Raw genomic sequence first — 14,788 nt, 5'->3', positions numbered from 1 at the left:
CCTCTACAGCTAAAGACATAAAGACAGAACCACAAGATAGGTAGGAGGGACAGACTAGAGATAAAATCAAATCCCATACTCTTGGGTGGGCGACCCACAAACTGGAGAATAATTATGTTATAGAGAGGCTAAGGGATTGGTCCAAAGGCACACAGAGCTTGGACACAAACATAAGATTTTGGGTGTTCTCTCATCTCCAGTGCTGGGTCTTGGGTCTGTAGCATCTGACAGCGTCCAGTGATCATTCTTCATGGGTCTTGGGACAAGCAAAAGGGGCTTTCAGTGAGTCAAGCTTGGAGATGTGGCCTTGATTGAGTGAATAGGCTCAGTACCTAAAACTTCACCAGGTGACTCTGTTGGTGAATTAATGGCATTTCCAAAAAGAGCTCAACAAATGGGTAGGAAGACAATGAGTGTGAGGGTGTGAGGTCACCTTCACTTTACCTGGTAAAACTTACTCACTTGTGCTCTTTTCTTTTTAGCAATAGTTTGCCCTTCTGGATGACTTAACTCAGCAACATTCTTTTCTTTGAGGAAATAATTTTAAAAACATGGAGAAAAAAATCCCCTCTGCCATGTCATGCAGTGTTCCAAGGATTGTTTAATGTCTTTTTGAACCTCACTGTTCTTTAAGCATAGTGAGCCCTTGATAAAGGTTTATTAATTTGGTCTGTATAAATGAAGAAAGTGTTTTGTTCTAGTCGAACATACTTAGAGCTTTTTGCAGTGAAAAGGTTTATGTAATTAAGTAGGTTCATAGTCAGCACACAATGCCTGCATTTCTCCAACGTTAGAAGATATCCCATTGTTTTGTAAATATATTTGAGATTGTCTTGGTCTTTCCAGTGTGTCTCCCGTTACTTCCATCCTGAGTGGCCTGGACTTTGAAAAACAGGTATCGGCCAGGGTGAGTGCCAAAGGGGCCCTTAGTAACTGCACCCCTTCAGGGGAGAAAGAGCTGTGGCAATCACGCGGCTGTGTCTAGAGCAGGGATGATGTTTCACAGTTAGGGCAAGCCACGGGCTTTGGAGTCAGATGGAAACTTATTTCTCTATGTGAACTCAGCCTAGCTTATGAGCTGCCTGTTTTCTTGTCATAGTGGAAACTCAACCAAGTCTAGGCTGGGTTTTCTTAGCCTAATCCAATCATTTTTGATAACCCTGATAGTCCAGTTCTTTGTATCCCCCCCTCAATTCCTATGTTAAATCCTAAAGTCTAATGTGATGGTATTAGGAGGTGGGGCCTTTGGGAGGTGCGTGGGTCACGAGGGTGGAGACTCCATGAATAAGATTAGTGTCCTTATAAAAGAGGTCCCAGAGAGCTCTCTAGCCGCTTCCACCATGTGAGGGCACAGTGAGAAGATGGCTGTATAGGAACCAGGAATGGGTTCTCACCAGTCACTGAGTCTGTCGGTGTTTTGATCTTAGACTTCCTGTCTCTAGAACAGTGAGAAATAAATTTCTGTTTTTTAGTTTATGGTATTTTGTTAGCCCAAGTGGACTTAGACAAACTCGAAGTTCAGTTTCCAAGTCAGGGCTGTCACCCACCTGGAGAGTTTTCTTCACCCTTCCTTCAGTCCTGGTCTTCCCGGTGCTGTTGGTTCCCAGGGGTGTGTCCCCTCCACCTTCCATTCAGCCCCTTTTCTGGAGTCTCCTCCCGGTCCTCCAGATGCATTTCTCTTTGCCAGTTCTGACTAGCACCCAGACTTTCCTTTCAGGCATCCCTTGCACCACAGGGTATAGAGAAGCATTCAGAATTTTTCCAGGCCCACAGGAGCCCCCAGAGAAACAGGGACTTTTGGTAGATGTACCCCTTTCCCCTAACTGCTTCCTCACATTTGTGAGATTATTTGCTTTTTAAAAAATAATTAATTAATTTATTTATTTATCCTTGGCTGCTTTGGGTCCTCATTGCTGTGCTCGGGCTTTCTCTAGTTGCGGTGAGCAGGGGCTGCTCTTCATTGCGGTGCATGGGCTTCTCATTGCGGTGGGTTCTCTTGTTGCAGAGCACAGGCTCTAGGCATGTGGGCTTAGTAGTTGTGGCACACGGGCTCAGTAGTTGTGGCACACCGGTTTAGTTGCTCTGCAGCATGTGGGATCTTCCTGGACCAGGGATTGAACCTGTGTCCCCTGCAATGGCAGGCAGATTCTTAACCACTGTGCCAACAGGGAAGTCCCAGTTATTTGCTTTTGAAAGGACAAGTGAAAACAAGGCACAGGGGACTTTTTCCCTCCAAGATCTCCCAAACGCTAAGTCTGGGGTTTCTTATAGCTGCCCAAAAACACACCCCCAAATCTAATTAACCCTAGAGTTCTCATAGTGTGGTCCACAGACTCCGGTCCCCTATTTTGATTACAATACTAAGAGGTTATTTGCTTTTCACTGATGGTGCAAAAGCAATGGCTGTAAACCTGTGGTGCTAATCAAAGCCAATTATTCTAGTATTCTTCACCACCATGAACTCACAGAAAAAAAGAAAGAAAGAAAGAAAGAGAGAAAGAAAGAAAGAAGAAAACAATGCCATTGTTACTTAAGAACGCTCTTGATGAAGCAATGAAAAAGTTTAATTTTGACCTTAAGTACCTATTATTGTAACATTTTGTGAGACAAAATGGGAAGATGCGTAAGGCACTTCAGCACAGCCAGGTACATTTAATGGTTTTCTCAAGAAAAGCACTGTGTGATCGTTTGAGTTGTTGAACTAGCTGTTTTTTAGTTGAACATCATTTTTACCTTCTGAAAGACTGAATAACAGATAAAACTATGGTTTTTCAGACTTGAGTATCTGGCAAACATTTTCTTGAAAAGTAATAAAGTGAGCCTGTCACTTCAAGGAAAACAACTGGCAGCATCTTTGCTAATGACAAAATCCAAACTTTCAAGCCCTGGATCCATCATTTACTAGTAAATTACTTAACTCTCTGACGTCTTACTTGAAAAATAGGATGGCGATAATACTCCATAGAGCAGATACATTAAGTAAGATAACATTATAAAGCATTTTGTACAGTGCCTGCTGTGTAAGTGTTCAATAAACATTGGCTTCTATTATAGCTACATCAAGTTAAAACAATCAGATTTCATTTTCATTTGTAATTTGACCAAATACATGAGTCAATTCCACCAAAAATGTTTAACCTGATCTCCAAGGAAATACTCTCTAAAAATTAGATTTATTCATAGTTCTTTAATAACAGGGCAACTATGAAATGACAATAGACCTTAATAAAATAATGACAGGCATTGAGATATTGGGTTTTAAGCAAAAATTCTCATTTCTTTAGTTTTCCTCCAGGAAATAAATAGGACTAGTTGTGCGGTGGTGAAAAAATGCACAGAATAACACAAAATATTATACAAGTACCTCCCAAAACTTACTAGTTAAAAGCGGTAGTTCAGCACCAATGCCAAGGTACACAAGGCCCTCTGTGTTCCTGCTACACTGAAAGCTACAGCCATTGAATGATGTCTTCATCATTATGCCATTAGTCTCACACTTCTCCTGTAAAGTCAGATGATTTTCCAAACTGAAGAACTTCTACCAAGGCTTTGGATAGGAATTAATGGGAATTCAGGTTATGTTACATTTGGGGGATAGGCAGGCCATGAAAAGCAGAGAAGGGAAAAAGAAGCCAAAATAGATTGGGTAATAGCAAGATAATGATCAAGAGATTTAAAAAAAGAAAAAAGGAAAGAAATGTACCGGAAAAGGTTGTGAAAAACTGTAGGAGCCTGTTAATGGGATGTCACGGGGCTCTTTAAGATATTTTTGCATTTTCCAAATAATTTTCTGTTTTCGGCAACGATTGTGACCCAGTCTTGTACATCAGCACAGTTCTTCTTTTTTTTTCTTTTTAATTTATCAATTAATTAATTCTTGGCTGCGTTGGGTCTTCATTGCTGTGTGCGGGCTTTCTCTAGTTGTGGTGAGCGGGGGCTACTCTTTGTTGCGGTGCGTGGGCTTCTTACTGCAGTGGCTTCTCTTGTTGTGGAGCACAGGCTCTAGGCGCATGGGCTTCAGTAGTTGTGGCTCACAGGCTCAGTAGTTGTGGCTCGTGGGCTCTAGAGCACAGGCTCGGTAGTTGTGACGCACGGGCTTAGTTGCTCCACGGCACGTGAGATCTTCCCGGACCAGGGCTCGAACCTGTGTCCCCTGCCTTGGCAAGCGTATTCTTAACCACTGCGCCACAAGGGAAGTCCCCAACACAGTTCTTACATCTTGTTTGTGAACAACCATAGAACCCTTTTCAATCCTTTTGATCACCAGGCCCTATCCTGTGAGATATCTTATCTGTTCTTTGGAAGGCATTTCTCTATAAATAGCTACTGAGCTGCCTTCTTCATGAACAGAGAGGCAATAATTTTCACAACAACATTCAAAGGGCCAACTAGGTCCATCCTTGTCATTTTTCCCTCTGATCTAGACGGTACACTTTCTCTGAACATTTTTTCGACTCAGAGGGCAGTCAGTGCAATTATTTGTCCCCACTTAAAACTATTTTGCAAATGAGCAAGAAAAAGCAGCAGCTTGGAATGGGGAGGAGTTGTGTGGCTTGTTCTCCGTGAGAAGGCAGCAGCCACATGGCGTAAGAAGCGTCTGGTTAGGTTCATAGTTAACCTGAAAACCATCCTGCCAGAAGCAGCCTGTCAGTTCTGGTCCAGGAATTCCAACTGCTATTTCAGTTGTTACGGAACCTGACCACACTGCTTCCTAAAGAATTCATTATTCCAACAAATATTTGTTGTTCTAGTCATTCTGGGGCATCTAAATGAGTGATGCAGACACAGGGATAGAGAAGCACAGCGGAGGAAGGCTGGAGATCAGAGAAGACCGCACAGAGACCTAAGAATTAAACCTGACCTTGGGGCATGATTAGTCAGGGGAGAAGACATTTCAGGTGAGAGGACAGGCAAAAGCAGAGGAAAGTTCAAGAGATAATAATGGTGCAGGTGAGGTTGGGGCTGAAGACTCCTATGTGGGAAAAGGGGAAGACACGTTGAGGCCAGTAGGGAGAGAGCTTTGGAGGCCAGACTAAGGAGTTAGACCCTTCTGTGGGCAAAAGGGAACCAGGAGACTTTAAACCAGGACACTTTAGGAATATTAATATTATTATCTTAAGACTAACGGTGAAGATGTCAACCTAGGTTCTGGCTAATACTACAACCCCACCTGTCTTGGTAGCTGTCAGGACAATAATTTGAAAAATGAAAAATTCAGCCATCTTCTCATATAGACAAAACCACACTTACTTTACTGAAATCAGCTGACTGTGGTTGATTAAAGCTCATCAAAACTGCTATGGGTGTGTCGACGACAGCCCGAGTATTTTTATGAGCTTCAAATTGACCTGCAATAATACAGCCTCAAAATACCATCCTGCCATCTGTCGAGAAAGTACAGTTGATCCTTGAACAATGCGGGGCTTAGGGGTGCGAACCCTCCCTGCAATCGAAAATCCATGTATGACTTATAGCCAGCTCTCTGAATACTTGGTTCCTGCTGATACATGGTTCTGAATCCGTGGATTTAACCAGCCTGGACCGGGTAGTACTGTAGTATTTATTATTGAAAAAAATCAGCGTATAAGTGGACCCGTGCAGTTCAAACCCATGCTGTTCAAGGCTTAAGTATATTTAGAACTAAAGCCTTAATTTTCAAGCAGAATCCAGTAAATAGCCTAGAAGGAGAACCATCATTTTCCTTCTCATTGCAGTTGCTTTGTACATGGCCCAAACAGTAAGTTGAAATCCTTCTTTTCTAGAATAGTGACTGACTAACAAGTTGAAGTACAGGACAGTCTGGTTGATATAAAAAAAAGAAAACCTTTATTCAGAGCGGCAGTTTTTAGTGTGGTCTGTGGACCCTGGAGGGTCTTAAGGTTTGTCTGGTGACAGACTTTTTTTTTCTTCTTGGCCGCACTGCATGGCATGTGGGATCTTAGTTCCCCAACCAAGGATCAAACCCGCATCCCCTGCATCGGAAGCGCGGTATCTCAACCACTGGATCACCAGGGAAGTCCTGATGCCAGATTTTATTTTGTGCTATTTCACCTTCTGAAGGGCACAGGGCTTAGTAACAGGTGAGCTGAGATCTTTAGGCCTGGCTAGATAGAAGCAATATTTGAAAATACACTCAAAATTCAAGTATGGTGCCGAACAATGGGTAAATCTGAAATAATATTATTCTTAGAGACAATAACAACCACCACAAAACATGCTGTACTATTTTAAAAAGCTTTTTTTTGGACCCCATTATTATAAACACAGATTGCTATGTGATAATAAAGGCTCATTCTTTGGATTCCTGAACTTCAAGTTTAAAGAGTTTCCCCTTTTCCTAATTTGGCCTCTAAGATAAAAGCTGGACAGAAAGTATAATTTATTGTGTATACTCTAGATGCCAAGATAATTGATTAAAATTTGTGTGGAAAGGGAAATATTCTTTGAAATTATGATGATGAGTTTCTTTTTGGTAAGGAGTAGACATAATGTACTTTTACTTTCTGAAAAGAATGTAAACTAAGTGAGGCAATTGTCCATCCAGTTCCCAAGGCTAAGGTCAACTAGAGACAAGCAGGTCAGAAACAGAGCTCAGTTGAGCTCAAGAATTCTCACTGCTTAGACACGCTGTTGGCTTTGGCTAGACTTCGTCTTCCTCTCACCTGCCACTAATCCCTTCAGTCATCCATCTTGTCCTTTAGTTCCCTGCTTAAATGTCGCTTTCACAGGGCCTTCCCTGATCACCCATTTTTACCCCAAACACTTCACCCTGCTTGTTCGCTGTTTCAGCTCATTTCCTTCCCAATGCTTTTCAAGGTTTGTGATAATAACCTGATTAGTTCTCCTTTTCCTCTAAGATGGAAACTCTCTGATCCCTGCTCACTGCCCAGCATGGGTCCAATATTCAGTAAGTAGTTGGTGGATGATTAAATGTGGGGGACCGTCTAGGGTGACAACCCACATAACTCAGTGGTGGGGTGAGGAGGGCCCAGAAATGGGGAACCACAGCCATGGACCCTGGTCTCCTCTCTGCCACCAGTTGTTTGAATGACCTGCTTCAAACCCCTTAAATTCTCTGTGACTCAGTTTCTTCATCTGACAATGAGGGAGGTTTACTGAGAGATTTCCAAGGAAGAATCCTGACTTTAGGGTGCAAGATTCTAAGTATATCTGAGTATATTTCTAGGGTGCTGATAACCATTCTTTTTCCCACTCATTGAGGAGGTGTGGACCTTTTCATTATTTCTGAATATAAATAGGTAATTTCTGAAAAATGTACAGTATTAAGTGAGTGTATTAACTTTTCTATAGACTTGACTAGCTAGAGGGAAGAGCACTAAAAGTTTTGGGAGGTGATCTGACGATATTTTGTCCTATTCTATGTAATTTTAACTGCTGTGCAACTAGTCCCATTTATTCCCAAGAGAAAAACTGGAAATCTGGTTCTCATACTAATAAGCTCTGTGACCTTGGACAAGTTGCTTAACCTTCTGAGGCTCGCTTTTCTTGTCTGTGTAATAGATATGTAATAGGGATAGACTGCCAACCTATAAGATTGTGTAAGGATTAAACGAGATAACTTGGAACATAATAGGTGCTCAGAAAATGCTGGTTAACCCGAAATGAATTTTGTCCCACAATTTATTTCCCAATGAGTTTCTTAGCACTAGGGCATAAAACAAACAAGATTGTTTTTGTTGTTAGCTGTATGGAATGCAGGGTATGGTTATTAAAGTATACTTGAATATGTGGTTACTGACGTATTTAGTTTAGGGAGGAGCAGGTCATTGTTCAAACAGAAAAGGTGTTAGATTTTAATAGACATAGGCATCCTTTTACCCGTGGGATTATAATGCATTTTATTATCATAGAGCTAAACTCAGAAGTTTGATATTCCTTAGAGTCCTGCTTTGTCTATGCTGAAAAGATACAAAGCAAAAGTAATATAAAACTGTATAAATGAAAGGAATGATCCGGAAGCCTCGGGGGTGTGATCTTGACTAAAAAAGGGCCAAGACTTCAAAACAGGTTGAGAAATGAGTAGTCTTTTTTCCTTACCACATTGTTATTATTAGCAATTACATTTGAAAATTTGAGGGCTGTTACTCACCAATCAGGAAAATAATTTTACACTTTCTCAAATCTTCCGTGAAACCTTTAAAATAAGAATAATTTAAGTTATACAGAAAGAAAAACTGTATTGAAACCCTGGTTTTATACTATATAGTATATAGTATAGTATAATATATACTATTACATTATGTATTATAGTATACAGTATTCTATATAATATATAGAGAATAGATAGGATAGAGATAAAACAAAAGTCATGAAGGTGGGGAGTGAGAACTGAATCTTGGGAACCACTGCTCTAAGGCAAAGGAATGATTAGGGATTTTTGGCAAAGTGTGAAACTCTGCAGAGTTTGAGGAGCCCTAAAAGATTTCCAGTTGTCACGTGATGTAGTAGGTAGTCATGAAATGGTTCACTTATATACACAATGCTACATTTTTGCAGGAATCCACTATCAGTTGAGTGAAAGGCCCAACTCTACCAGAGAGAGATAGAGACAGAGAGCAACAGAGAGAGAGAGAGAGAAGAGAGAGAGAGAGAGAAGAGAGAGAGAGAGAGGGAATAGGGCATGAAGAATTGAGTTGGGGTAGAAGAAGGAGACAAGGGAAAAAGAGCTGGAAACAGAGGAAAGAGGTGAATTTGGGGGTCTTTGGAACCATTTGGTTTTCACATGAAAGGATTTTTTGTTATCGCTCTCCGAAATCAAGCAGATGCTTCAGTCTCTTTACAGAGTAGCCCATGCTGACTGGAAAAATCGAGTATTATCTGGAGCTTTCTGTTAAAGGCAGATAGATGGATGCTTTTAACACGTGGAGCCAAATGATCATCTCATGTTCTCCATACTTCTAGTTTACTTTTTTCTTCTAGTTTACTTTTATGAAGCTGAGCAACATTTAATGTATTTGCAATCTAGGAAAGTGGTTATTATTGTTAGTATCAGTATGGTTATCTTATTCCAGTTTTAAAAAATAGTTATTTTTTAAAAATGACTAGTTATTTTTAAAAATTAATGATGGTACATTCATAAAATGATAGTATATTCATACAATGTGGTCATTACAAATTAAGTTTATAGAGAGTTTTCAATGACATGGGAACATGCTTATGTTATGATAGGTACAAAATATTGGAGATAATGTTTGTACGTACACATATATTCTCAACTAGGTAAAAATAGGTATATAGACAGTACACTGCAATAAAATAAACCAGAATGTTACCCATGATTATTCAGAGGTCATAAGGTCTTAGATGGCTCTTATTTTCTACCTTAAAAAAATTTCCACATGAATGTGTGTTAATTTTATAACCAGGAAAAGAGGAAACGTTATTCAGCAATCAATCAATCCCCATCCAGTTGGGGCTGAGTTGATTATTTGCACTTGCTTAATGTTTATGTGCCTTTTCCTCATGAGTCACCATTATGTCATTTGGTGACTGCAATTTTTACATCCTGCTCTTGCCATTATCATCAAATGACACTTTATCTACTACCCCATGCTCATGGAGCAGCAGGATTAGAGCTGGGGTTATTTAGAAAGCCAATTCACTTACTTGTATATGCTCCCAGTCAATGTAAATATATTTCCACGGACCATAATTATAACAACAGTTATCACAGAGTGGAAATGATAGCAGGTATTTTTTTCTAGGGCAATCATGAAACTTATCTTTTTCTGGACAAACTCAAATTCACATAATTTTATCTATTTTCAGTTCCATGTGTAGCTAATTATGGTTGGATTTTTTTAGTTTTGGCAAGACTTTTAACATGACAAAATTATGAAGCAGTATAATTTAGGTGTTTCTTAAGTTGCATCCCAATGGTACACTGCAGAGTGGTAACCACGATGCAGGAAAAAGACTTTTGTGTTCCTATAAAATTTGAAGAATGGTGAATTAAAGATAGCCAGCTCTCTTTCCTACAGGACATGTGGGAGTCTTGCTGTGCTCTTATATATGTGGATCTTCCAAAGGGGATTGGGTATTGTGTTTTCCAAACATTTTAACCAGAGCATCCTCTCTTCACTGAGCGTCTTGGGGCTCATGTTCTCTGGGCAGTGAGGAAATGCATCTCTTAGTAAGGCGTCCCTTTGATTCTTTACATGGACCAAAAGGGGAGAGATCCAAAGAGTCCCAATCTTAATCATGTTCCCTGGCTAAGGGAAAAGTACAAGCTGTTGGTAGATTGTTATCTCTTAGTGGTGTTTAATAAAAAAAGACATGCTCAGAGCTACTAAAATGACAACTTTGGTCTGATCAGTAAAGAAAGCTCACCTCCTATGGTGTCTTCTTCAAACACATTTAACTGGTCATCACCCTGTTTATAAAAAATGAAAATATTAGATGATAATACTAACAGGCATTGTACTAAACTTCTTGCCAGCATTAACATACTTAACCTTCCAAACGACTCTGTGAAGAAGGTACCATTATTACCCAGCTTTTACAGAGGAAAACCATATTGAGTTCAAGAAGTTAGTTGCCCAAGGCCACATAGTCATGAGGGACAAGGCCCAGATTTAAACCTGGGCTGTCTGTCCCCAGAGTTCATGCTCTTTGTAACAGGTGCAATATCCTGCCTTTTTCCTTGGTGCATAACTCTCTGTGGTCAGAAAAGCTGATGTAAAGAAGACAAAACTGACAGAAGTACTTGAAGCTCACTGATAGGAGGAGTACAGCTATTTTACAAACAACTCCATGGACTTGGCAAACTTTCTGGAAAGGGCCAGATAGTAAACATTTTCAGCATTGTGAGCCATATGGTCTCACTACTTAACCAACAGCCTCAGTTTGCCAATCCCTGAACGAAAGCATGAGATAAGGGAAGTTGGAATGACTTTTTTTCCATTTTATTTTTTAATCAAACAGCTCCTCCCTTTTCCTTACAGAAAAACCTATGATGGTTGGGAAAAAAATCCAGAAAGGAAATCTGTAAAAAGGCATTGGTGAGATTTCTCACTCCCACCTATGTCTCTATCCATCCCATTTTCTCACTCCCTCATCCCTTAGAGATAACCACTCATAAAAGTTTTTTTGGGGGGTATCTTTCCAGATACACAAAAACTGACTTCTAGATATCTATGGATACACTTCAGTATAACTATATGATCTTATTACCTCCATTACACAGAAAGAAGCAAACATATTATGTATGCATATGTGTCTATAATATACATACTAATCTGATAATACTGTTCTTCCCTTTGCTTTTTCACTTATCAATATATCCAGGAGAACCTTCTCTACCCGTACAGATGTTCTTGGGTTATACAGTATTCCACTGTATGGAAGGTACCACAGTTGTTATTGTTTTTAACTAGTTCTTTATTGATGGACCATTGAGTTGTTCGCAATCTTGGACTATTTTTGAAAAAGTAGCACAATGAATAAACTCATATAAATGTCATTTCACACATATATACCGGTAGGATAAAATCCCAGAGAGCGTGCTGTGCAGGCAAAGAATAAATGTATTTATAATTTTGATAGATGTTTCCAAACTGCTCCCTCTAGAGGCTGTGTAGTTTTTCAGGGACAGCCTCTGGCTCATGCTTTACTCCAGCCTCTTGCCTCTAATTTGCTTTGATACAGGAGTCAGTTAAATGAGGTTGCCTGGTTGTATTAATGCTCCCTTTAGGTAAACAGCCACAAAAGCACTTTGTTTGAAAACAGAGCCTTGCCATCCTTTTTTAGAACATACGCCTTCAGGGCAACTTTATTGCTTGTCTTCCTAGATTTGCCTGTGTATCCAGAGCTACTCCAGGTGAGGGAAGAGTATTCAATGGACTAGTTATTCAGGGACACATTTACATTAATTAACTCCTTTCCATGAATAGAAGAAAACATCCACTATTCCTCAGTGAGCCTCTGCCCACTACCCTTACTGAAATCATTGCATTTCACATTGTGCAGGGATCGTCTAATCCAACTTTACCACCCCTGCTCTCCCATTTTACAGATGAGGAAATTGGTAGTTGCAGAGGCCATGTGAGGGGCCCGTGGCCATATCATCATGTCCTTAGTGAGGCCAGGGTTGGGATGAGAACTGCATCTCCTACCACACAGTCTGGCTCCTAGAGATTTAGTCCCATCATCTTAGCTACCATAGTGGACCTGTTAGTGTCTTGCTGCTCAGCTGGCTGGTACACCCATCCCCCCGCTGCTGCTAAGAGCACACAGGAGTCTGGTCCCTCCCTCAAGCTGGGATGACTCTGGTATAAGTTGTTCCCCAGTGGTCCCCTTGAGATCAAGTTGAAGCTAATATCCAGCTGGCTTCTCCCCCTGCCCTACCCTGCGTCTCTCCCTGTCTCGCAAGAGCACACCCAATAACACACTTGCAAAGAATCCCCATCTTAGCCTCTGCTTCTAGGGAAGCTCACATGAGACAGGGACCTATATGAAGCAATTAATATGTTTGCCTAAGATGCAGCTACATAGAAAGAGGCTCAGTAGCCTTTGCTGGAAAAGAATCGTTGAATCAGACTCTGCTTATTGCTTGTCAAACAGCTATTGAATATATTCAGGTAACGTTAAGAGGAAACCATGAGGTCTTTTCTCTCGATTTTTAATATTATTGTTGAATTATCAGACTTACACCCACCTTATAGACCAAACTGTAACAGATCTTTCTTGTACCTGGCTATCATGTCTTGGGAGTTTGATCAGGGTTAATCTGAATTCATAAAACAATGCACCAGGTTATAAAAAAGGGCCTTTCTGACCTTTATTTGGCTTCTTGAGTCTGACCTGCTTTTATCCACAGCTCTTATTCACAGTCTTCTGTTCTGTTTGCCCAAGTGCTTCAGATGATCCCCAGCTTCATTTCCATGAATGCATTGATAGTGAACAAGTTTCTGGAGCATAGATGCAACCGTCAAACACTCTCCATCAGGAAAGTGCTACACTGCACTCACTGACATGAAAACCCAGGTGAATGGGATGTTTGATTGCAGGGTGTTATTTCCCAGTGATGCCCAATAAACTTCACAATTGATCTTTTGTAGATAAAATTTATCTGACATCTACACACACACACATACATGAAACAACCAGTGAAAGGCAAACACTTCTGGTTTTGGTGAAAAGATGCCATACAGCCTCCGGGGGCCCTAATTCTTTTTCTTTTCAAATGCTAGGTGTGTTCTGCATAAGAGGCATTAATTTCAGAATGTCAGTTATATAAGGTGCAAAATGTTAGATAAGCTTCTTGGAGAAATGGCTGATAAGGTGTTTATATCCAGTTCCACTGTAGCTGCATCTTCTGTGAGGCATTCTTGGAGAAAACACAACCCACCAACAACCCAGTTCCACCCTGGGTACCTGTGGGTGCCTCTGGGGGTTGCAGCCTTTTACCTTGTTGCTGCTCTATCCACTAAGCCCTTTGTTGCCTGTAAGTCTGAATGCGGGGTTAGACTTTGTGGGTACAGTGAGACATAGAAGACTTTCTGCAGTGTAAAACTAGGCTTTCGGGGCATGAAGCGGCCTACCAAGTATGAAGAAACTTACAAAGAGAGGTAGTACAAAAACAAGCACAGATTTATATAATTGCCATTTGTGACTCACTAGTCTGGAACCCAGACACAGCCTGCAATGACGCTGTTAATACTGGCGAAGGTAGGAAAGCCTGCAGCAAAACCACTAGCCCCCCAGACCCAACTCAGGTTGCCACATTTTTTTTGTGTGCTCGGTATTTGATAATATGTTGGTAGTTGATGGTGAGAAATCTAGAATCCCGTTGAACACATTTAGAACCTCAGGGTAGGATTGGTGGCTTTATGGGGAAGCTGGATTTGGACTACAGATTGGTTTTGCTCTCTATCCCTCATTCCCAGTCAAGCCAGAGCCATAGGAGAGTAAAAGCAACCTGCATTCAACTCTACTTCCCTGCGTGGATCCGTAGACAAGCAACTACTTCTGCAAGGCTGGATTCTGGTATTCTTTGTAGGAAGAGCAGCTAATTGGTATGTGTTTGTGTTTTCCTTTTGGATCAGAGGTCCTATTATCTTCACCTTGAGATATGGATGTTTGATCGCTCCCAGTGCCTTGAATTATTGAAGTTTTGGTGGGCAAGATCAAAACAACATAGCTTCATAGATGGTTCACCATCTATGGTGAAGTTCTTCATCCTGCTTTGATGTCACCACAGCATCTGCTCCTGGTTACGGGACCAGCGGCCCTGTCACAAGCAGATCATGTCATAATATGAAGCTGACACTTAAACAGTGCTTTACAGCTCTGGCAGCATTTCTACAGATATGATCTTACTGGATCCTTGCTGCAACCCTGATAGGAATGATGTAACTAAAGTTCTGTTGTACCACTGGATTGGGATGTATCTGAGCTTCCACTGCTGCGCAGAGCTGGGCTGACGACTGACCTCAGTGCCCTGACACCAAGCTACATTTCCTCATCAGCATCCTCTTACTGTTATGTGTGTGTGTGTGGCGGGGTGGGGGGGCAGTCATCAGATCCTCTACTGCCCCTCCTTGAGTAGATGGTGTTGATTTTTAAAATCCTTTTGGGGACCACAAAACAAAACCTCCCCTGGGAAAGAGAGGGAAGTAGTAGGTCATTTTGGGAGTGTTTTCCTAGTTCTCGTTTGTATTAAACAGTGTGTGTGTGGATGTCCCTGGTGGCACAGTGGTTAAGAATCTGCTGCCAATGCAGGGGACACGAGTTCAATCCCTGGTTTGGGAAGATCCCACATGCTGCG

The 14,788-nt window shown here is 41.1% G+C and overlaps 1 protein-coding gene across 1 annotated transcript in view; it reads right to left on the bottom strand.

Moving 5' to 3' along the window:
* AK5 (adenylate kinase 5) overlaps positions 1 to 14,788 on the bottom strand; it is a 236,776-nt gene that overhangs the window by 49,080 nt on the left and 172,908 nt on the right. Inside the window, exons 9-10 of the mRNA XM_032629168.1 lie at positions 10,351 to 10,393; positions 8,111 to 8,155 (exon numbers count right to left, since the gene is read on the bottom strand). Of these exons, the coding sequence (XP_032485059.1) occupies positions 8,111 to 8,155; positions 10,351 to 10,393 (88 nt within the window). The remainder of the gene's footprint in view (positions 1 to 8,110; positions 8,156 to 10,350; positions 10,394 to 14,788) is intronic.

This window comes from Phocoena sinus, chromosome 1 (genome assembly GCF_008692025.1).
Source record: "Phocoena sinus isolate mPhoSin1 chromosome 1, mPhoSin1.pri, whole genome shotgun sequence".
Classification (NCBI taxonomy): Eukaryota; Metazoa; Chordata; class Mammalia; order Artiodactyla; family Phocoenidae; genus Phocoena; species Phocoena sinus.
This window is presented reverse-complemented; position numbering and strand designations above follow the sequence as displayed.